This window comes from Physella acuta, unplaced genomic scaffold, assembly GCF_028476545.2.
Source record: "Physella acuta isolate Inbredline_101_S28 unplaced genomic scaffold, ASM2847654v3 ptg000608l, whole genome shotgun sequence".
NCBI classification, from domain to species: Eukaryota; Metazoa; Mollusca; class Gastropoda; family Physidae; genus Physella; species Physella acuta.
In genome coordinates this window covers 401,272-425,869 of record NW_026732127.1, presented here as the reverse complement: position 1 = coordinate 425,869, position 24,598 = coordinate 401,272, and the positions used below count along the sequence as shown (strand labels likewise).

Here is a 24,598-nt window from a genome sequence, read left to right as displayed (position 1 = left end):
GCACAGAGGGAAATCACAAAGCACCTGAATGGTTCTAATGCATTGGTCATACTTTGACATTAGCTTTACAAATGTATTCATACATTATTCATATGAGGTTTAAGCTCAGAAAATATTATAGAAATAAAAAAAAAATAAGCATGTAAGCTGAGTTGTGACTTTTTTAGATGTGTAAATTAAAGTTGACTTTCCGGACTTGGCGGTCTACAGTGAGCTGCCCTCAGCCTAAGAAAGGATAGTGCGATGAGCACTATGCTCATACGAAATGTTTTTTAAAAACAAAAACATGTTGGCTGAGGCCTGACGTCATATATGGTGGTCTGGCTTTTTATAACGATTTGCGACAGTGTGGAGAGTGGGGGGGGGGGGGGTAAAAATTGTCAAACAATTGTGACATCAGTTACCACTAAAACCATAGTTATGCGAAAGATAACGAGTAGTCTAGTTACATACAAATGTAATCATGGGATTTCAAAACTATCGCCATATTAATATGTTAACATTATATAGATTTCTATAATATATCTCTGCGAGTATATAGGTATATACACACACACATCCAATCATTGAAAGTATACACGATTTAATAAGAAGTTCAATAGAATATCAGCTGCCAGCTAACTTAACTACTGTTGTAAATGTTTTGATCAAAATGAATTTTGATTTTTGATTTGACTTAAATAATATGTTTGAAAAGTAGTTTGAAATGTGTGTGTGGGTCAGTGTGTGTGGGTCAGTGTGTGTGGGTCAGTCATGTTATCTTGGCATTTACGGCATGGGTGGGGTAAGTGTTATATGGTTACGTTGGGGTGGGGGAAGTGTTATCTGGTTACGTTGGGGTGGGGGAAGTGTTATCTGGTTACGTTGGGGTGGGGGAAGTGTTATATAAATACGTTGGGGGAGTGGGAAGTGTTATATAAATACGTTGGGGGGGGGGTGTGGGAAGTGTTATATAAATACGTTGGGGGGGGGGGTGTGGGAAGTGTTATATAAATACGTTGGGGTGGGGAAGTGTTATATAAATACGTTGGGGTGGGGTGTGGGAAGTGTTATATAAATATGTTGGGGGGGGGGTGTGGGAAGTGTTATATAAATGCGTTGGGGTGGGGAAGTGTTATATAAATACGTTGGGGTGTGGGAAGTGTTATATAAATACGTTGGGGGGGGTGTGTGGGAAGTGTTATATAAATACGTTGGGGTGGGGGAAGTGTTATATAAATACGTTGGGGTGGTGTGGGAAGTGTTATATAAATACGTTGGGGGGAAGTGTTATATAAATACGTTGGGGGGGGGGAGTGTTATATAAATACGTTGGGGGGGGGGTGTGGGAAGTGTTATATAAATACGTTGGGGGGGGGAAGAGTTATATAAATACGTTAGGGGGGTGTGGGAAGTGTTATATAAATACGTTGGGGGGTGTGGGAAGTGTTATATAAATACGTTGGGGAGGTGTGGGAAGTGTTATATAAATACGTTGGGGGGGGGGGGTGTGGGAAGTGTTATATAAATATGTTGGGGGGGGGGTGTGGGAAGTGTTATATAAATACGTGGGGGGGGGGGGGTGTGGGAAGTGTTATATAAATACGTTGGGGGTGTGGGAAGTGTTATAAAAATACGTTGGGGGGGGAAGTGTTACATAAATACGTTGGGGGTGTGGGAAGTGTTATAAAAATACGTTGGGGGTGTGGGAAGTGTTATAAAAATACGTTGGTGGGGGGAAGTGTTATATAAATACGTTGGGGGTGGGGGAGTTTTATACAAACAGCTACACGTACGGTAGGTGGTAACTCAATAAAAATAACATTTATAAAAATTATTATTTTATTATTTTAAAAATATTTTTAAAACAATTTTAAAAAATAGAAGTTTTATAAGATTATGCAGAGGCGTAGCGAGGGCGGGGCGGGAGGTGCGGGCCGCACCGGGTGACACCCGACCTAGCGACGCCACTGAATAAATGATTTTCTTACGAATGGAAAAATACTTAATTCGCTGAAACAGAAAAGCTTAGATCGCGTCTCACATTTTTGTAAAGGTATTTAACATTCAAAACAGTCATTCCCCCCCCCCCCACTTTTATTTTTATTTAAATAGTATATATTTAAATAAAGAAACTCATTTATTTTCTACCTTTTACATAATTATATAATCTTTTGTTACATACATCGTGTTTTATAAATTTTTTGTTACATACATCGTGTTTTATAAATTTTTTGTTACATACATCGTGTTTTATAAATTTTTTGTTACATACATCGTGTTTTATAAATCTTTTGTTACATACATCGTGTTTTATAAATCTTTTGTTACATACATCGTGTTTTATAAATCTTTTGTTACATACATCGTGTTTTATAATTTTTTTTAATACTATAATTATATAATCTTTTGTTACATACATCGTGTTTTATAAATTTTTTTTAATACTTAGAATTTTTAAGACTTACACGTTTGAAAGAGATCGGTCCGTTGGAGGTGGCCAAAATATCTCTCGTCAGTGTCGAGCCATGCTGGACATAGCCATTAAAAAACTTAATTAGCTGTTAATTTGTTTTACGACTTAACATTGATAATTTTTAGATTTGATGCACCATTTAAATATATTTCCACTCTTATGTTAGTGCGAAAGCAAGAGTAGGTCGAATCAAGTTCAAACCAATATAACTTTAATTGATCAAACAATTCAAAAAAAATGCGCACCACCCTAAAAATGTATCCGTTCGCACCACATGGCACTGAGATCTGAAACATAAAAAAACATAACATCATTTGAGTCTATAGAATTATCAATAGTTTTGTCCAAATACATTCTTTGAGCTGAAAAAGTCCAAAGTATTGTGTCTTTAAATAACTTTAAATTAGAAAAAGTTTTCTCTGCTTGCTTGAGGTGGAACTTAAAGGTATTTTGTCCAGAATTTTTTTAAAAATCGGATTCAAGCATTCATTATAATGGCACGGGACGGTAATCAAATACACTATTAGACCTAGACCTAGTCTAGATCTATCATCTAGCTCTAGTCTGGTACCCGAAAATCGTAAGCATCTCTTTTTTCCGTTAACTCGCAACTACAACCGAAAGATTATTAGAAAGCGATGTCGTAATTAAAAAAAAATCGGTAGTTCAGGAATGGTGGATAGATAATCTAGTGACCTGGTGACCTAGTGATTTGGTGACCTAGTGACCTGGTGATCTTGAGATTTTATTCCATGCCAGTTTCCGGCGTGTGGATTTGGAACAGGTTCAGCCGTTCCGGCTAGGTTTTGCTTTAGCGTCAGGACTAAAGTCTATAGACTTTAGCACAAACACGCCCAGACGAAGATTTAGTGTAGCTATCAAACTTAGCCATAGGCTTATTGTTTCGTCCTACTGTACGATTATACAGGTGTATGGATGTTTTCATGGATTAGCGCTAGATTGTAGGCTCTATATTGAACAACCTAACTGGCTATAAAATAAACCCGAGCTTAAGTCTGTAAATGCAGGACTCGTGTCGCGGTACCGTCAGAGCGACGAGTGCCTTGAACTTGAGCTGCTAAAGCCTCTCTCATGTGGAGCCCTGTTGTCGGTGGCCAGTTGTGGAGAAGAGCAACTCCCGAAACTCTACAGCCCAAGCTTCCTTCAAGGCTAAAACAATTGACATCAAACAGATCTGACGACAATGCAACAATCTTACATACAATTATTCCTCAAAATTTGGCACTGTGTTGCGTTCTTAGTGTTGCAACACGCTGTTGGTAAGTGGAATGTGAATCTCTGACCCACTTTTGCACACACGCACATACACATACACGCGCACACACACACACACACAAACTCCAAGTTGAACTTATTAAAAGAGTCTTTATTTTAATAAAATTGAGAAATTTGTTCAGCGTTAATCAAATTAATTACCGACAAAGCCTAAATAATAGATAATTTTATTTTTTAATTAATTCATTTTGGTTATATCTCTGGCAATGGTAAATTTAAATAAACTTTTAATTTATAGACGATATATATATATATATATATATATATATATATATATATATATATATATATATATATATATATATATATATATATATATATATATATATATATAATAAGTTAAATATCTCCAACAGTTGTGAGCATTAAATGTAAAGGAAACAGCATGAAACTGATTGAAGGTGTCTGCTTCAAACTGATCGACACAAGTCTCACCTATTCACAAGCAGTGGTACATACTTGTTAATTGGATCAAATATTTTTTAACGAATTTACAACCTAAATATAACACAAGTGTCCAATCGTTTTCTATACAAACGTTTCTAAGCATCTATTAGGGAGTGTTTGATTGGTTGATTGGTTGATTGGTTGATTGGTTTAGCAGCCATAGATTGGATGAGAAATGTTGCGATGTATTACAGGTGAGCTGCGAGAACCAAGGCTTCTCTATTGCGACATTCTACGACATGGACTTCGCTGCGGTGGCGTTACGCATCATTGGCGAGACGGGGACTGTCAGTGGCGGTAAGGGTTAAGGTTAGGGTTGGGGATAATGTTGGGGTTAGGGTTGGGGTCAGTGTTGGGGTTAGGGTTGGGGTTGGGGTTAATGTTGGGGTTAGGGTTGGGGTTAGGGTTGGGGTTAATGTTGGGGTTAGGGTTGGGGTTAATGTTGGGTTAGGGTTAGGGTTAGGGTTGGGGTTAGGGTTGGGGTCAGTGTTGGGGTTAGGGTTGGGGTTAATGTTGGGGTTAGGGTTGGGGTTAATGTTGGGGTTAGAGTTGGGGTTAGTGTTGGGGTTAGTGTTGGGGTTAGTGTTGGGGTTAATGTTGGGGTTAGGGTTGGGGTCAGTGTTGGGGTTAGTGTTGGGGTTAGTGTTGGGGTTAGTGTTGGGGTTAGTGTTGGGGTTAGTGTTGGGGTTAATGTTGGGGTTAGGGTTGGGGTCAGTGTTGGGGTTAGGGTTGGGGTTAATGTTGGGGTTAGGGTTGGGGTTGGGGTTAATGTTGGGGTTAGGGTTGGGGTCAGTGTTGGGGTTAGGGTTGGGGTTAATGTTGGGGTTAGGGTTGGGGTCAGTGTTGATGTAAGGGTTGGGGTCTGTGTTGAGGTAAGGTTTGGGTTTTAATTCACTAATCTATCTTCTGTTGTTTAGACTTTATTCATTTGTATGACGTGTATGACCAAGAAATTCAGACCTATATGAAAGCTGTGCGTTTAATTAATTCACTCCTCCCTTAACCCCTCCCCCCCCCGTCACCCACCCAGGCGAGCTGCAGCCCTGGGCCAACTTTCTCTACCCCCGGACCGACGGGCTGTGCTCGACTATCAAAAGGGGACAATTTTTTGAGGCTGTTCCCTGCACCGAGAAACATCAGAGCCTGTGTATATCGTCAGGTGTGTACGTGTGTATATCATCAGGTGTGTACGTGTGTATAGCGTCAGGTGCGTACGTGTGTATATCGTCAGGTGCGTACCTGTGTATATCGTCAAGTGCGTACGTGTGTATAGGGTCAGGTGCGTACGTGTGTATAGCGTCAGGTGCGTACGTGTGTATATCGTCAGGTGCGTACGTGTGTATATCGTCAAGTGCGTACGTGTGTATAGGGTCAGGTGCGTACGTGTGTATAGCGTCAGGTGCGTACGTGTGTATAGCGTCAGGTGCGTACGTGTGTATAGCGTCAGGTGCGTACGTGTGTATATCGTCAGGTGCGTACGTGTGTATATCGTCAAGTGCGTACGTGTGTATAGGGTCAGGTGCGTACGTGTGTATAGCGTCAGGTGCGTACGTGTGTATAGGGTCAGGTGCGTACGTGTGTATAGCGTCAGGTGCGTACGTGTGTATAGGGTCAGGTGCGTACGTGTGTATATCGTCAGGTGCGTAGGTTCTTTATAAATGTTACTCACGTTCTTCTGATGGTAAATACGTTTGAGATGGATTTACACAAAGGTACGTATTCTACATACCTACACATACATACACCCACATAAACACAAATATACACACATACACCCATACACCAACACCTATCCACACAAATACACACAGCAACACAACCATCCATTCAAAATTAAAATTAAAATTTATCCGGACGCGAACATTTATTTGGAAACGGACTTTTAATTTGGAACCGGAAATTTTACCGGAAACAAAACTGAATTAGGAAAGGGAAGTTTTCTGGATACGGATATTGTTCAAATCGAATTTTCATTTGGAATGAAATTCAAAAGCGAACGGAACATTTTTCGAACATTTAACCAGATCTGGCAATTAGACGGGAAATGAAACAATAATAATAACTCTAACTTTAAACCTAGACCTAAATATATTATTTTACTTCTGCGTTCTTTTTGTATATCAACCAAAGGTTTTGGTTTTAAAACTTTGGTTCAGATTTTTAAGTCCCGATGGTGATAAAAGTGCGGTTAAACCTTCGTTTCCGAATACATTTATATTCCCGGTTGATTATCCATTGTAAATTAAAGTCTTGAAGTTCATCTAACGGTTTAAGTTCCTGTTTCAACAAACATTTCTAGTTCCGGTCAATTTAAAGAACCGATAAAATTACCGCTTCGAGAAAAAAAGCGTATTCCTGTTAAATTTCCGTGTTTGGTTCAGATGTTTAGTTTTTGGTTTAGGATTAGATGTTTAGGTTTAAGTTTATATTTAGATGTTTAGTTTTAGGTTTAGTTTTAGATGTCGATTAAAGTTTTGGTTCCCGTTACGGTTCTGTTTAAACTTCAAGTTCCTCTTAAAATACCGGTTCCGGTTAAGTTCCTTCTTAGGTTAAATTCCGTTTCAGTTTTAGTTCCTATTCAGGTCAAATTTTCAGGTAAAACTTACAGTTCCGGCTTAAATTCCGGTTAGTATTTTAAGTGTGTAATTTGTTTCAGAAAGAACAACATACGAGGCTGCGGGGACGATGATGTGCCGGTGTCAAACGTGGGAATGTGACGGGGCGGGGGGATGTCTGGGGGAATCCCCCGACTGTCAGAGACACTGGTTTGGTGAAGGATGCCAATACAGTAGGTCACATCATGATGTTGTCATGTGTCGGTCACATCATGATGTTGTCATGTGTAGGTCTCATCATGATGTTGTCATGTGTAGGTCACTCACATCATGATGTTGTCATGTGTAGGTCACATCATGATGTCATGTGTAGGTCACTCACATCATAATGTTGTCATGTGTAGGTCACATCATGATGTTGTCATGTGTAGGTCACATCATGATGTTGTCATGTGTAGGTCACATCATGATGTTGTCATGTGTCGGTCACATCATGATGTTGTCATGTGTAGGTCACATCATGATGTTGTCATGTGTAGGTCACATCATGATGTTGTCATGTGTAGGTCACATCATGATGTTGTCATGTGTAGGTCACATCATGATGTTGTCATGTGTAGGTCACATCATGATGTTGTCATGTGTAGGTCACATCATGATGTTGTCATGTGTAGGTCACATCATGATGTTGTCATGTGTCGGTCACATCATGATGTTGTCATGTGTAGGACACATCATGATGTTGTCATGTGTAGGTCACATCATGATGTTGTCATGTGTCGGTCACATCATAATGTTGTCATGTGTAGGTCACTCACATCATGATGTTGTCATGTGTAAGTCACATCATGATGTTGTCATGTGTAGGTCACTCACATCATGATGTTGTCATGTGTAGGTCACATCATGATGTTGTCATGTGTAGGTCACATCATGATGTTGTCATGTGTAGGTCACATCATGATGTTGTCATGTGTAGGTCACATCATGATGTTGTCATGTGTAGGTCACATCATGATGTTGTCATGTGTAGGTCACTCACATCATGATGTTGTCATGTGTAGGTCACTCACATCATGATGTTGTCATGTGTAGGTCACTCACATCATGATGTTGTCATGTGTCGGTGACATCATGATGTTGTCATGTGTAGGTCTCATCATGATGTTGTCATGTGTAGATCACTCACATCATGATGTTGTCATGTGTAGGTAACATCATGATGTCATGTGTAGGTCACTCACATCATGATGTTGTCATGTGTAGGTCACTCACATCATGACGTTGTCATGTGTAGGTCACATTATGATGTTGTCATGTGTAGGTCACATCATGATGTTGTCATGTGTAGGTCACTCACATCATGATGTTGTCATGTGTAGGTCACATCATGATGTTGTCATGTGTAGGTCACATCATGATGTTGTCATGTGTAGGTCACATCATGATGTTGTCATGTGTAGGTCACATCATGATGTTGTCATGTGTAGGTCACATCATGATGTTGTCATGTGTAGGTCACATCATGATGTTGTCATGTGTAGGTAACATCATGATGTTGTCATGTGTAGGTCACATCATGATGTTGTCATGTGTAGATCACTCACATCATGATGTTGTCATGTGTAGGTCACATCATGATGTTGTCATGTGTAGGTCACATCATGATGTTGTCATGTGTAGGTCACATCATGATGTTGTCATGTGTAGGTCACATCATGATGTTGTCATGTGTAGGTCACATCATGCTGTTGTCATGTGTAGGTAACATCATGATGTTGTCATGTGTAGGTCACATCATGATGTTGTCATGTGTAGGTCACATCATGATGTTGTCATGTGTAGGTCACATCATGATGTTGTCATGTGTAGGTCACATCATGATGTTGTCATGTGTAGGTAACATCATGATGTTGTCATGTGTAGGTAACATCATGATGTTGTCATGTGTAGGTCACATCATGATGTTGTCATGTGTAGGTCACATCATGATGTTGTCATGTGTAGGTCACATCATGATGTTGTCATGTGTAGGTCACTCACATCATGATGTTGTCATGTGTAGGTCACATCATGATGTTGTCATGTGTAGGTCACATCATGATGTTGTCATGTGTAGGACACATCATGATGTTGTCATGTGTAGGTCACATCATGCTGTTGTCATGTGTAGACACGATGTTTAGACTATATGTTCTTTAGACATCACTGTCTATGTTCTAGGTGCTCTATACACATCACGATGGTAGATATAGTTGATCGCTTTGACTGCAGAGCCAAATTTATTTAAATATTGTCAAAACTTTCACTTAAAATATTATCAAAGCTTCATTTGAAATATTGTCAAAAGTTTCATTTGAAATATTGTCAAAAGTTTCATTTGAAATATTGTCAAAAGTTTCATTTGAAATATTGTCAAAAGTTTCATTTGAAATATTGTCAAAAGTTTCATTTGAAATATTGTCAAAAGTTTCATTTGAAATAGTGTGAAGACTGTGTATGATTGCAATATCGTGAAGACTGTGTATGATTAAAATAATTTGAAGACAGTATGATTGAAATATTTTGAAGACTGTATGAATAAAATATTGTGAAGACTGTGTATGATTGAAATATTGTGAAGACTGTGTAGGATTGAAATATTGTGAAGACTGTGTAGGATTGAAATATTGTGAAGACTGTGTATGATTGAAATATTGTGAAGACTGTGTAGGATTGAAATATTGTGAAGACTGTGTAGGATTGAAGAACTGTTTAGCCCAACGTCTCATGTTGTGCAGGGAACTTGGGCGAGTACGCAGACGTCGATACCGTCCTCCTGGATGGGGACAGTTACACATGCTACGAATATCGGGGCGTTTTCGATATTAACTTGTCAGTGAAAATCTACTTCACCTGGATGAGGATAGTAACAACTAGTCGCGACCTGACGAAAAGTAAGAAACACATGCACATGTGACGTACGGACATACAGACATCTAGTGACTATTTTATTAATAGCTCAGAACGTTTGCTTTGTGAGCTGAATATTTTGGACCCACAAAGTACATTAGTAATGGCTTCGTTGGTCAAACTTGGTGGGATAGGTGGTCAGATGGGGGAGGGGGAGGTGGGATAGGTGGTCAGATGGGGGAGGGGGAGGTGGGATAGGTGGTCAGATGGGGGAGGGGGAGGTGGGATAGGTGGTCAGATGGGGGAGGGGGAGGTGGGATAGGTGGTCAGATGGGGGAGGGGGAGGTGGGATAGGTGGTCAGATGGGGGAGGGGGAGGTGGGATAGGTGGTCAGATGGGGGAGGGGCATTAGGGCCTACGTCTGCTATCCCTACGATCTGTATGACGTCACTGAACCAACCCATCCTCGATGGTTGCATAACTTATGTTAGGTAAATCTCAGGTGACAGGGCATAGAACTTATCACAATCCAAGTTGACAGGGCATAGAACTTATCACAATCCAAGTTGACAGGGCATAGAACTTATCACAATCCAAGTTGACAGGGCATAGAACTTATCACAATCCAAGTTGACAGGGCATAGAACTTATCACAATCCAAGTTGACAGGGCATAGAACTTATCACAATCCAAGTTGACAGGGCATAGAACTTATCACAATCCAAGTTGACAGGGCATAGAACTTATCACAATCCAAGTTGACAGGGCATAGAACTTATCACAATCCATATGGACCTAGAATAATTTAAATACTTGATTAAAACGCCAAAAATCGTAACGTTTTAATAAAGTATGAGGATTAAAGTGTGTGGATTAACGTGTCTAGATTATCGTGTGGATTAACTTGGATTAACGAGCATGTCAATGCTAACCACAGAGAACTACACATTAGTGCTGACCAACAGAGAAGTGGGATCTGAACCCCAGGACAATCATCCGCGCTTCAACGTGACTGGAGGAACCATCGACGTGCAGGGTACCACGGCGGCGTACATCGACGGCATCAGCTTGACCGTGGGCGACAGGCTGGAAGTCTGTGAGCTCTACATAGGCGGTGGTAAGCAGGAGTCAGTTCTACATTGGGGGGGGGGGGTTAGTTGTAGGTAGCTCTACATTAGGGGGGTGAGGTTAGTTGTAGGTAGCTCTACATTAGGGGGGTGAGGTTAGTTGTAGGTAGCTCTACATTGGGGGGGGGGGTGTGAGGTTAGTTGTAGGTAGCTCTACATTGGGGGGGGGGGTGTAAGCTGTAGTCAGCTTTATATTAGCTTTACATTATTCGGTATATGTAATTATATTTTAGGGTATTGTCACATATATGCTAAAACTCTGAAATCTTTATCAATATATACCAACCTACCGCCCCACTCCATCTGTACACTTTACATTTCCTTCAACCCAAATCTTTGTTAAAATTCCCCCCCCCCCGCCCATCCCCAGGCAGAAACGTGGCGTTTGCCCAACCAACAGAAGACTCGAAGATCTCGAACGATACCTCGTTTCTGGCAGTCGATGGCCACGACCAGAGGACTAGCGACTGTTACCGTGGGCAGTTGAACAGTGAGCAGTTCTGGCTGGTTGACTTCCGCTCACCCTGCATTGTGCACGAGATTGTCATCAAACGGAGATTTGGTGAGTGCTCGGGTCAAGGTCACATTCCAAGGTCACGTTTTTAGCTAGTGTCATTAATTACGAAACTTGTACATACAACTAGCATACAACTAGGAAATATGTCCGTCATACAACTGACCATTCATTTTGTCTGTCATACAACTGACCATTCATGTCTGTCATACAACTGACCATTCATGTTGTCTGTCATACAACTGACCATTCATGTTGTCTGTCATACAACTGACCATTTATGTTGTCTGTCATACAACTGACCATTCATGTTGTCTGTCATACAACTGACCATTCATGTAGTCTGTCATACAACTGACCATTCATGTTGTCTGTCATACAACTGACCATTGATGTTGTCTGTCATACAACTGACCATTCATGTTGTCTGCCATACAACTGACCATTGATGTTGTCTGTCATACAACTGACCATTCATGTTGTCTGTCATACAACTGACCATTCATGTTGTCTGTCATACAACTGACCATTGATGTAGTCTGTCATACAACTGACCATTGATGTCTGTCATACAACTTACCATTCATGTTGTCTGTCATACAACTGACCATTCATGTCTGTCATACAACTGACCATTCATGTCTGTCATACAACTGACCATTCATGTCTGTCATACAACTGACCATTGATGTTGTCTGTCATACAACTGACCATTCGTGTTGTCTGTCATACAACTGACCATTCATGTCTGTCATACAACTGACCATTGATGTTGTCTGCCATACAACTGACCATTGATGTTGTCTGTCATACAACTGACCATGTCTGACAGTCAGCAGTAAAGACTACTCCCATATGTTTGGCACCGTGATCCACCTGTACAACGTGTCTGGCGAGCCGGTGGTGCTAGAGCGTCAGTTTGACGACAGCATCAGCAGCATTGTGAGGATCTTCACCAAAATCACTTTCCCAATCACGCGGATCAAGTTGACCTTGACCTCGTCCAACACTAGAACCTACCTGGAAATTTGCGAACTGGAGGCTTACGGTAAAACCTCTACAATAAGATCGTTTTAAATTCACTAAAATTTCTTTTTAAAATCTTAAGAGTAGCTAGTTTTAAATATACCTTTGGATAAAAAAAAAACAAAAAAAAACCATTTAAATTTATTTCTTATATTTATAAAAAAAAAATTTGGTTAAAATAGGTATCGTGATTTAGTAAACAAAACCCGTTAAGCGAATGTGTACAGTGTTCAGGTATTGAGACAACAAAACCCGTTAAGCGAATGTGTACAGTGTACAAGTATTGAGACAACATAATCAAGACTCGTCTATGTCCGTTGCACGCCGGTGTAAAAACTTTAGTCAATGAATCCTGAGATTTGGTTGTTAATTTCTATGATAATGTGCTTCAGTATTCTGTAGTGACGAGTTACATTTTTACTGTGTTATTAATTAATAAGCTAATTAACTACTCGCGTGTACGGTGTTCGTAGCTTTGATCACATGTACTTGTGAAACGCACCTGTAAATGTTGATTGAATGAAACTGTAGCTTTGATCACATGTACTTGTGAAACGCTCCTGTAAATGTTGATTGAATGAAACTGTAGCTTTGATCACATGTACTTGTGAAACGCACCTGTAAATGTTGATTGAATAAAACCTGAAAGAAACCCAATTCCCCAGGAGAGTGTGAGCCTCAGCCCAAGACGACGTCCAGCATCATCCAATCCTCGTCCAACCCCAACGTGTCCAGCCACCTGCTGGAGTCTAACTTCAGCGCCAGCCCCATCTCAGACGACGTCGAACTGCCACTGGGGAGGAGGGACTACCCTTACATCATCTGCGTCGTCTTTCTCGTCGTCTGCGTCATGACCTACATCATCGGCACGTATCTCTCGCACGTGGAGAAGGAGTTCAAGGTCATAGGCAAGAAGAAGATGTCAGAGGCATATTCTTCAGGTTAGTGGCAAGTTAGTAGCAAGTAAGTTGCAAGTTAGTGGCAAGTTAGTGTACGGTTAGTGGCTAGTTGGTTTAAGGTTAGTAGCAAATTAGTGGCAAATTACTGTAAGACTAGTGGCTAGTTATAGGGGCAAGTATTTTAAGTGTGCGACAGACTTGCGTCCCCTTCAAGACCTAAACACAATTGAATAAACTTGTGTGCAGTGTTCACACTTCTCCCCACAGAACGCATCACTTTGTGCCATGTTTAACATCTCCCCACAAAACCCGTCACTTTGTGCCATGTTTAACATCTCCCCACAGAACCCGTCACTTTGTGCCATGTTTAACATCTCCCCAAAGAACCCGTCACTTTGCACGATGTTTAACATCTCCCCACAGAACCCGTCACTTTGTACCATGTTTAACATCTCCCCACAGAACCCGTCACTTTGTGCCATGTTTAACATCTCCCCAAAGAACCCGTCACTTTGTGCCATGTTTAACATCTCCCCACAGAACCCGTCACTTTGTGCCATGTTTAACATCTCCCCAAAGAACCCGTCACTTTGCACGATGTTTAACATCTCCCCACAGAACCCGTCACTTTGTACCATGTTTAACATCTCCCCACAGAACCCGTCACTTTGTGCCATGTTTAACATCTCCCCAAAGAACCCGTCACTTTGTGCCATGTTTAACATCTCCCCACAGAACCCGTCACTTTGTGCCATGTTTAACATCTCCCCAAAGAACCCGTCACTTTGTGCCATGTTTAACATCTCCCCACAGAACCCGTCACTTTGTGCCATGTTTAACATCTCCCCAAAGAACCCGTCACTTTGCACGATGTTTAACATCTCCCCACAGAACCCGTCACTTTGCACGATGTTTAACATCTCCCCACAGAACCCGTCACTTTGCACGATGTTTAACATCTCCCCAAAGAACCCGTCACTTTGTGCCATGTTTAACATCTCCCCACAGAACCCGTCACTTTGTGCCATGTTTAACATCTCCCCACAGAACCCGTCACTTTGTGCCATGTTTAACATCTCCCCACATAACCCGTCACTTTGTGCCATGTTTAACATCTCCCCAAAGAACCCGTCACTTTGTGCCATGTTTAACATCTCCCCACAGAACCCGTCACTTTGCGCCATGTTTAACATCTCCCCACAGAACCCGTCATTTTGTGCCATGTTTAACATCTCCCCACAGAACCCGTCATTTTGTGCCATGTTTAACATCTCCCCACAGAACCCGTCATTTTGTGCCATGTTTAACATCTCCCCACAGAACCCGTCACTTTGTGCCATGTTTAACATCTCCCCACAGAACCCGTCATTTTGTGCCATGTTTAACATCTCCCCAAAGAACCCGTCACTTTGCACGATGTTTAACATCTCCCCACAGAACCCGTCACTTTGCACGATGTTTAATATCTCCCCACAGAACCCGTCACTTTGTGCCATGTTTAACATCTCCCCAAAGAACCCGTCACTTTGTGCCATGTTTAACATCTCCCCACAGAACCCGTCACTTTGTGCCATGTTTAACATCTCCCCACAGAACCCGTCATTTTGTGCCATGTTTAACATCTCCCCACAGAACCCGTCACTTTGTGCCATGTTTAACATCTCCCCACAGAACCCGTCATTTTGTGCCATGTTTAACATCTCCCCAAAGAACCCGTCACTTTGCACGATGTTTAACATCTCCCCACAGAACCCGTCACTTTGCACGATGTTTAACATCTCCCCACAGAACCCGTCACTTTGTGCCATGTTTAACATCTCCCCAAAGAACCCGTCACTTTGTGCCATGTTTAACATCTCCCCACAGAACCCGTCACTTTGTGCCATGTTTAACATCTCCCCACAGAACCCGTCACTTTGTGCCATGTTTAACATCTCCCCACAAAACCCGTCTGTGAGGGTGGAGATTTTTATGAATGGCCGGAACGAATGAATCCAACAACACGCAGTTCAAGTTCAACTATAATTGTTCTTTATTAAAATGATATATATGTTCAAGTTTCTACCTAACTGATCTACACTGTACTATTTACTTCTACTACTGACTGTTCACTATACTACTAACTCCCACGACCAATCCTAACACTAACTGTTCTCTACATTCTACAAATTACAACCGTCTCTAACCGCTTCCTAACACCTTCTCTCCTCGCTATCTACCTATCAACTGCCTATCGCTCTACTGACCCACGCCTCAGTGGTCAGCTGACCGTCCCATGTGACCGGTCAGCCCTGTGCGCCCATTGGCCTCTATCTGACCAACCAACTAGGCCTATAGATAGTCTGTTTCTGCTAACCTATATCTGCTAAACATGTCTGACGTAATCTTGCGTCATCACATATCTCCCTCCCTTTCTGTAGCTGACAAATTATATTTTTCAGCGTCTGCTACTAATCTAATACATCAACAACTATCTATCTTACTACTCTATTCTATCCCTAACATCAATCATGTAAATCAAATAAAAAATGGGACAGCACAGTTTACAAAAACATAAAATCTTGTGTCTGTGTTCCTGAAAAAAAATGTCATTGTTCTAGTTCTCGTGTAAGTGTCTTGACGTTGAGTGTTTCTGCTTGATAATGTATGTCTATGTTTCATGGTATGTGTGAATTCAATCATGTGCAACTCAGTTCTGGCTAGGTTGTCGTGTACTGGCCTTGAGCAAATCTTAGTAGAATGTGTAACTGGTTGAACGGGCTCTGCGAGCAGTGTAAGTGTATGTGTATGTGTTATGTAATTGCTGGCGTTCCTCTGTGGTGGGTGGGTTGTGGCGAGTTTTGATGTAAATTCCCGTGAGGCGGGTGTAGGCGTAACTTTCGTTGGTCAATGTGATGACGCAACAATCTGATCTCAAAGCTGGTTGAGATGTCCACGTAGAGTGGTTATACGATGAACTGGAGCTGTCTGATGCGGTGGTGAACAATGACGTAACATTCCGACGCTGGAACTTGGACGATGGGTCGTCTACCCTTTGTATGTGCCGACGTAGGTGTACGTAGCTGGCGGTCTGTTATTCAACCGCAGTGCGGGGCGAAGCGGTGGCGATGCGTCCGCTGTCTTGACCAGGGCAATTCTCTGTTCAGCAGGGCTGTCCGCTGTCCAGGTAATTCAACGTAATCAGGGCTTCAGGTGGCGGCATTCTTTGAAGTGTCTGCTTCATCTCGTCTCATTCTGAATAACGCTGGTGGGTCTGAAATTGTATTACGAGACCATGAGCAATGGTTCTACGTGGACTTTTTATTGCCCGCGCAGACAAGTATTCAGACAGAGGTACCTTCCATTAAAAAAAAACCTCAATCCCGAATTTAAACGTGCTGAACATTTGTCTGGCGGTATAACAAACATTAAAAAATAACATTACAACATAACCAAATAAAAAATCAGTACACTCTAATCTAACAACAATCTGTAAAGCCTAATAAACTCAATAGACGTAAACACTACTAGAGCTTAGAAATAGCTTCACAAAAAAGAATAGACATGTAAGTGTATATAAATAATCGTGCCGTTTCAAATAACATTTGCACACGTAATCATATAGTGGAGCAGCTCTCACTATCTGACTTCTGACAAAAACTGGCTGGCTTGACTTAATGACTGACTTCACTTATGACTTCAGTAACGTGACTGACTTCAATTTAACGACTGATTCCACTTTGACGACTTCAATTACTTCAACTTGACGACTAACTTCACTTTGAAGACTAACTTGACCTCGGCGACTTCACTTGAATTCAACTTAAAAGACTTCAATGACCGACTTAAACTTCGACGACTTAAACGTCTTCACTTTGACTTCAAAGACTTTTCCTTGACTTCAACGACTTCAATATGACTTCAAATACTTCACTTAGTCTTCAACAACTTCAATATGACTTCAAATACTTCACTTTGACTTCAACAACTTCAATATGACTTCAAAGACTTCAATATGACTTCAACAACTTCAATATGACTTCAAAGACTTCAACGACATCACTTTGATTTCAACGACTTCACTATAACTTTGACGCTTTCACTTCTTCGCTATGACCTCAACGACTTTAATATAACTTCAAAGACTTTTCTTTGACTGCAACATGACTTCAACCACGTCACTATGACCTCAAATACGACTTCAACAACTTATTGACTGACTTGACTGACTTTAAATAACTTCTTTGACTTCAGTCCTGACTTATACTTCACGCCGATTTCTCGGCGACTTAGATTCCTAACATTCTTGATGACCAGAGTTGTATGACCTATGTTCTAGTTGCGTGACAGCGTGTCGGCCAACACGTTTTGTGTGCCGGGGACAGGAACAATGTCAAATTGATAATCTTGTAAGCTCAGTGCCCAGCGTACCAGTCTTGCGTTTGACAGCTTCTTTGTTTTTAGTGCTTGTAGGGGCGCGTGATCGGTCTGTAAAGTGAAGTGTGCACCGGCCAGGTATCTGGCAAACTTGTTTATGGCCCAGACTATGGCCAGACATTCTTTCTCAATGACTGCGTAGTTTTTCTCAGCTGACGACAATTTTCGGCTAATGTATTGAACTGGGTGGAGTTCATTGTTAAATTCTTGTAACAGACATGCACCTATACCGACCGAAGAGGCATCCGTGCAGAGGATAAAGGGTTGATCTGTATTTGGTAATCTGAGAATAGGTTCCGATGCGAATGCTTGTTTTACCCTGTTTAGTGCTGTTTCACATTTTTCTGTCCACAGAAGTTTCTTATTCTTTTTGTCCGTTTTTGTTAAATTCGTTAGTGGCTCTATGATGGTGGCGAAATTGGGTATAAACTTCCTATAGTAGTTACACAGACCGATCAAGCTACGGACCTCTTTAATTGATGTCGGCACGTTTATGTTCAGTATTTTATTCACTGTAGGTTGGAGTGGCTTTTGTTGACCTTGTGAAATGGAGTGACCTAAAAATTCTATCTCTTCCATTCCTATCTCTATTTTGCTAGGTTTAGCAGTGAGTCCATGCTGCTTTAATATTTCCAGCAGCGTTTCCAGTCCTCTCACATGCTCTTGCCAGGTATTGTGGAACAGACATATGTCATCCAAGTAGGATATGAGGTCGTCTCGACCTTGTAGTATTTTTCGCATGAGTCTGTTGAAGGTAGCCGGTGCGTTCATTAGCCCGAAACTCATGTACTTCCACTGGAACAAGCCAAATGGTGTTATAAAGGCTGTGAGGTGTCTCACATCTTCTTTTATTGGTATCTGCCAATAACCCCTGGATAAGTCAAGCTTTGTAAAGTATTTAGCCTGTTTAAGTTTAGCAAATAAGTCTTCTGGATTTGGCATTGGTTCTGCGTCTGGTATTGTAATGCTGTTCAGTTGTCTGTAATCAATACACAGTCTAAGGTCGTGGGATTTTTTCTTTACTAATACAATAGGTGCAGCATATGAGGAGTCGGAATGTTCTATTATTCCAGCTTGTAATAATTCTTGGATTTGGTTTTGTACGTTTTCTCTGTGATGTATGGGAATGTTGTATGCGGGCATTTTGGTTGCTCTAAGTGAGGTCAACTTAATATCATGGACGATTGTATCTGTTTTACCAGGTTGTGGGGATAGTACCTCTTTAAATTTTTCTAATATTTCCTTGATTTCTTTTTCGATTTCTGGCGGCATTCTGCCGATTTTGATATCTTGCCATGTTTCCTTGCTAGTAGGTAATGTGTATATTTTGCCGATCGAGTCTGTGTCATCTTCGTGTAATTCTGCGCAGTTTATTGTTGCCGTTTGTTTAATTTCAAGCTCTTCTGGTCTTAAGGTGTAAGGGCTCAATATATTTGTGTGAAACGTTTTTTTCTTCCCCTTTATTTCGACCTGGTAATCTACATTTGAAATTTTGGCTGTGATTGTGAATGGGCCCTGCCATGCAAGCTGTAATTTGTTGTGCTTAGAAGGTAACAGTATTCTGACCTGTTCCCCTACTGTGAACTGGCGTAGCTTTCTATTCCTGTTCACCCTGTGTCTTGCTATTTCTCCCTTTTCTTGTAGCGCGAGCTTTGCTTCCTGGCATGCATTGATTATATTTTCTCTAAGATTGACAATGGCTTCATATGTTGTTCTGGTTTCTTGTTCTATGTTCTGTTTGTAGAGAAGTGTCCTAAGTATATCCATGGGGCCTTTGGGGTTGGCGCCGTAGACGAGTTCGAATGGAGAAAATCCAGTAGAAGAATGAGGTATTTCTCGATAGGCGAATAGGATACATGGTAGCATGGTATCCCAGTTTTCTGGATTGTCTTTAGAGACTTTGTCTAGTAACGATTTAATGGTGCCGTTTAGTCGTTCACACACGCCATTGCTTTGAGGGTGATAGGGCGTCGTGAATGCTTGCTTAATCCCCAGCACACTCGTGAGTTGTCTCGTTAAGTCGGAGGTAAATTGTGTGCCCCGATCTGACAGTATGGTGTCCGGGAACCCGGTTCTTGAGAAGAACGTGAGTAGAGCGCCTGCTATATCCTCAGATGTTATCGTCTTTAGTGGGAAGGCTTCTGGCCAACGTGTTGCAAAGTCGACTATTGTGAGGATGTATCGGTGACCACGTTTTGATGGGGTAGGCAGTGGTCCTATGATATCTATCGCTATTTTTTCGAATGGTCTGTTAGCTAAATCAGTGGTTTGTAATGGGGCTTGGGGTGGTCTAGTGGTATCTCTATTCCTGCATGTCTGACATGACTTCACGTACTGTGAGATGTCTTTGTCCATGCCCGGCCAGTAGAAGGTAGTTTCAATTCTTTGTTTTGTTTTCTTTCTTCCCATGTGTCCTGCAAGTGTAAGGTCGTGTGCATGGTGTAGAATTTGTGCTCTGTATTTCTGTGGGATTACTAATTGGTTTATTTCTTGTCCTTTGCTTTTATATTTTCTTTGAAGCGTGTTATTCTTAATAAAGAAAGAGTGTTCTGATGACCTCGATGTAGTAATTGAGTGTTTACGGGCGAGTCTAAATATCTTTTCTAGTGACGGGTCTTCTTGTTGTGCTAGCTGAAATTTTTCTGGTTCCCAAATGTTTTTGGCCTCAGTATTATCCATGGCATTGTTCTGTTGGCCTTCTGCTTGATGACTACTTAGGTCGACGGGTGGTTCATGACTTTTGTTGTTTTCTCTTGCTTTTCTTGCTTGTTCTCTTGTTTCGGCCATCTGAATTATTTCCCTTTGTACCCAATCGTCGATTTCCACTCGGGAAATAGTTTCGTTGTTCACTATGTTTCCGATGATCAGATCATATGATCCATTGTCAGTGACCACAGCAATTACACGACCAGTTAGATATGGGGTTTGAATATTGATCAATGCCGTTTTGTATTCTGCGATTATACCGCCAAATAATTCCACATTTACATATCGGCCTGTATATTGGCATGTTTTAACGAATTTGGCTTTTACTGCCATTGTCGAACAACCAGTGTCTCGAATTGCGTTTACTATCTGTCCGTTTACTTTAGACTTAAATGTTGGTAACGAGCTTGATGTGTTTAGTAGGTGGATTCTTTCAACTGGTTGGTTATGGTTTTGTGAAGGGTTGTTTCTCTGTGGTCTCTGGTAAGGTTCGTTCCTTGAAGATGAGCGTTGTTGGCTTAGTTGTTCTAAGTAGTTCACTCGAGTTTCAACTCTAAATTGTTTCACACCTCTAATATTTCCTAATATCACATCGTATGGCCCGTTTTTAAAAACAGCTGCTTCAACTGTTTTACACGCTGAGGGTGTGGCTATGGTGACTATAGCTGTTGGCCAAACATATGTGCTGCCTCTTGAGCTGTGAACACGTTGTGTTCTGCCTGTGTATTGGTGGTGTTGTACGAATGTGTTACGTACTGCCACTGTTGAGCAGTGTGTGTCCCTAATTGCTGTGGCGTATCTGCTATTAATTTTTGACGTAAATGTGTCTGTTCTTTTACTGGCTTCTGTAAACGATGATATGAATGCCATTCTATTAATCTGTTTATATTTTGGTCTGTTGCGTTGTGCATCTTGTTGGCGTATATCATAATATCGTATTCTGCAATTTATTTGTTTGTGGCCTGTTCTATTACAATAGTAGCATCTGACACTGTAATTGTGTTTTTGTTGACTGTAGTTAATCTGAATGTTGTGATTTGCGCTATTATGTTTTTGGAGTGTATGTGGTGTTTCACTTTTTGTAGTAGGTATTTCGCTTGCTTCACTGAACGTGTCATCTGAATCTGAGTCGTAGGAATAGTAAAATGTTGTTTCAGCTGTCTGGTTGTTATTATTAGTATCTAAACTTTGCACCGTTTCTTGTTTGGCTTGGCGAAGTTCTCTCATTTTTTCTATTTCTTTACGAATTCTTTCTGTTTCTTCTTTAATTCCGGCAATATATGTTTCTGCTTCTCTTTGTTTCTCTGCTAACTCGGCATCTATCTTTGCATCATATTCTTCTTCAGTCAACAAGGAATCTGGATCTCCGGTTACCTTGTAATCTACAATTCTATTGGTCAAATCTTCCATAGCATCTGGATCATCTAGAGTTTTTACGTCAAATTCTTTAACAGTTAATAACCAGTCTCGATTTTCTGTTGTCGTGTATTGTCCAAGCCTAATAATCAATTCATCCAGAATATCTGGATCCTCAATAGTTCTTGTTTTGTGTTCCATTTTAACTGTATTCTGAACATTTATATCTAGTAACGAGTTATCAATTCTACCTGACTCTTCTAGGCCTGACTTAAGCTCAGTTTTAGTGCCCACTTCGTACAATGGAGGCATTTTTAAGGGTAGTGTAGTTGAAGAAATAGATAAGAAAGAGGCAGAAAAACCGCTGGTACCAAATATCCAGCACGAGTCCAAACCCAAACGTTTAAAAAAATTTTGGAAGGTACTTATCCTTTTGGACATGTAGACTGTTCCCTTGTGTTGGTAATCCAAACTCATTCCGGTTGAAGAAACCCTCTGTTGTGTTGAGTTAAGAAAGCTGTACACCAGTCGTACTCCGTCATGAATAGCTGATATACGTTCTTTCCCTCACTCGACCCGCGCTCCACCAGTTGTGAGGGTGGAGATTTTTATGAATGGCCGGAACGAATGAATCCAACAACACGCAGTTCAAGTTCAACTATAATTGTTCTTTATTAAAATGATATATATGTTCAAGTTTCTACCTAACTGATCTACACTGTACTATTTACTTCTACTACTGACTGTTCACTATACTACTAACTCCCACGACCAATCCTAACACTAACTGTTCTCTACATTCTACAAATTACAACCGTCTCTAACCGCTTCCTAACACCTTCTCTCCTCGCTATCTACCTATCAACTGCCTATCGCTCTACTGACCCACGCCTCAGTGGTCAGCTGACCGTCCCATGTGACCGGTCAGCCCTGTGCGCCCATTGGCCTCTATCTGACCAACCAACTAGGCCTATAGATAGTCTGTTTCTGCTAACCTATATCTGCTAAACATGTCTGACGTAATCTTGCGTCATCACACCGTCACTTTGTGCCATGTTTAACATCTCCCCACAGAACCCGTCACTTTGTGCCATGTTTAACATCTCCCCAAAGAACCCGTCACTTTGTGCCATGTTTAACATCTCCCCACAGAACCCGTCACTTTGTGCCATGTTTAACATCTCCCCATAGAACCCGCCATGTTTCCCACGCTCGATGACAACGACCAGGATGATGATGACATCGCCCACGCCCCGCCCATTTACCTGACGGATACCAAACGTAGGAGCGTCATACAGAAGCACTCACGCGTGAACGATGTTCCCTCTACGACATCCGTCACGTCGGAGGACGAGAAAAGGACGGAGGAGAGTGGCAAGCAGCACAGTCGGGAGGACGGGAGTCAACATCACACGGAGGAGGCCGGAAGCAATCACTCTCATCGTCCTGTAGCCTGACGGTACGTCACACATGGAGCTAGCCACAACCACACAACTAGCTAGCCACAACCACACAACTAGCTAGCCACAACAACAATACTAGATAGCCATAACCACACACCTCGCTAGCCATAACCACACACCTCGCTAGCCACAACCACACAACTAGCTAGACACAACCACACAACTAGCTAGCCACAACCACATGACTAGGGTTGTGCTGTGTATAGGTATGTAGTGTGTAGTGTGTATATGTATTTGGTGTGTGTTGTGTAGTGTGTATATGCGTGTGGTGTGTAGTGTGCAGTGTGTAGTTTGTATATGTATGTGGTATGTGGTGTGTAGTGTCTAGGGTGTCGTGTGTATATGTATGTGGTGTGTGGTGTATGGTGTGTAGTGTGTATATGTATGTGGTGTGCGGTGTGTAGTGTGTATATGTGTGTGGCGTGTAGTGTGCAGTGTGTATATGTATGTGGTATGTGGTGGGTGGTGTGTGGTGTATGGTGTGTAGTGTGTATATGTATGTGGTGTGCGGTGTGTAGTGTGTATATGTGTGTGGCGTGTAGTGTGCAGTGTGTATATGTATGTGGTATGTGGTGGGTGGTGTGTGGTATATAGTGTGTAGGGTGTAGTGTGTATATGTATGTGGTGTGTGGTGTGTTTACGTTGTGCGTGGTGTGTATATGTATGTGTTGTGAATTTACGTGTTGAGCTTATGTTTGTGTGTTTGGTGTGTTTAGATGTGTTTTGTGTTTTGTGTGTGTGTGTGTGTGGCGTTATGTGGTATATATTTGTTTAATAATTCATAAATGCATTTTGTTTGTGTGTGTTTTGTGTGTAAATGCATGTGTGGTCTGTATATGGTGTGTATGTGATGAATATGTCTGTTTTAAAGAAGTATATGGTGTTGATACATACATACGTACTGGCGGGTTTGCATCGACTTCAAATTTATGACTTAAAGTAAAATCCGAAATTTTTTCGACATAATGTTGCAGTGTTGTATACAGGGGCGTTTGGAGTGTGGGAGGGGGGTGGTAAAGGGAAGGCATATTGAAGGGTATTTGAGAGGGGTTTAAGGGTGGGGTTCTATCATGGTGATTTAGGATAGGGATTTAGGATGGGGATTGAGGATAGACATTTAGGATGGGGATTTAGGGTGGAGATTTAGGATGGAGATTTAGGATGGAGATTTAAGATGGAGATTTAAGATGGAGATTTAAGATGGAGATTTAGGATGGTGTACGTGGTAGTTGTTGGTAGTTGTTGGTAGTTGTTTGCTTGCAGAGTGAGGAAAAAAATAATTAAAAGAACAAATGGCCAGGTAAATATTTATTTTATTTTTAAAAAGTTTTTGAATGCTTATTCAACACAGTGCAATCGAGTGGACATGAAACAGTTTTTGAATGCTTATTCAACACAGTGCAATCGAGTGGACAAGAAACAGTTTTTGAATGCTTATTCAACACA

General features: G+C 41.3%; 2 protein-coding genes and 1 long non-coding RNA gene across 3 annotated transcripts; 2 read left to right on the top strand and 1 right to left on the bottom strand.

Moving 5' to 3' along the window:
* Positions 1–3,624: 3,624 nt before the first annotated feature.
* LOC131947831 (uncharacterized) lies at positions 3,625–4,495 on the top strand. The gene is made up of 3 exons (XR_009387926.1): positions 3,625–3,735; positions 4,108–4,202; positions 4,393–4,495. It is a non-coding gene; the product is annotated as an uncharacterized LOC131947831 (long non-coding RNA).
* A 1,399-nt stretch (positions 4,496–5,894) lies between these two features.
* Positions 5,895–13,258, top strand: LOC131947820 (uncharacterized). The gene is made up of 7 exons (XM_059309156.1): positions 5,895–5,910; positions 6,855–6,986; positions 9,534–9,689; positions 10,583–10,762; positions 11,143–11,334; positions 12,119–12,334; positions 12,978–13,258. Exons 1-7 carry the CDS (start codon positions 5,895–5,897, stop codon positions 13,256–13,258), a joined length of 1,173 nt encoding a protein of 390 aa, XP_059165139.1.
* Positions 13,259–13,420: 162 nt separating this feature from the next.
* Positions 13,421–15,136, bottom strand: LOC131947819 (Kruppel-like factor 18). The gene has a single exon (XM_059309155.1). The coding sequence runs from the start codon at positions 15,134–15,136 to the stop codon at positions 13,421–13,423; it is 1,716 nt and encodes a 571-aa protein (XP_059165138.1).
* Positions 15,137–24,598: the final 9,462 nt, after the last annotated feature.

What these genes read in the sequence shown, in the direction of transcription:
- LOC131947820 (XM_059309156.1), top strand. An exon ending in TGTCATCAAACGGAGATTTG is followed by an intron (nt 11,335 to 12,118) that starts GTGAGTGCTCGG and finishes CATGTCTGACAG; the next exon opens with TCAGCAGTAAAGACTACTCC. An exon ending in TTGCGAACTGGAGGCTTACG is followed by an intron (nt 12,335 to 12,977) that starts GTAAAACCTCTA and finishes CCAATTCCCCAG; the next exon opens with GAGAGTGTGAGCCTCAGCCC.
- LOC131947819 (XM_059309155.1), bottom strand. Translation starts at nt 15,136, where the DNA reads ATGGCACAAAGTGACGGGTTCTGTGGGGAGATGTTAAACATGGCACAA.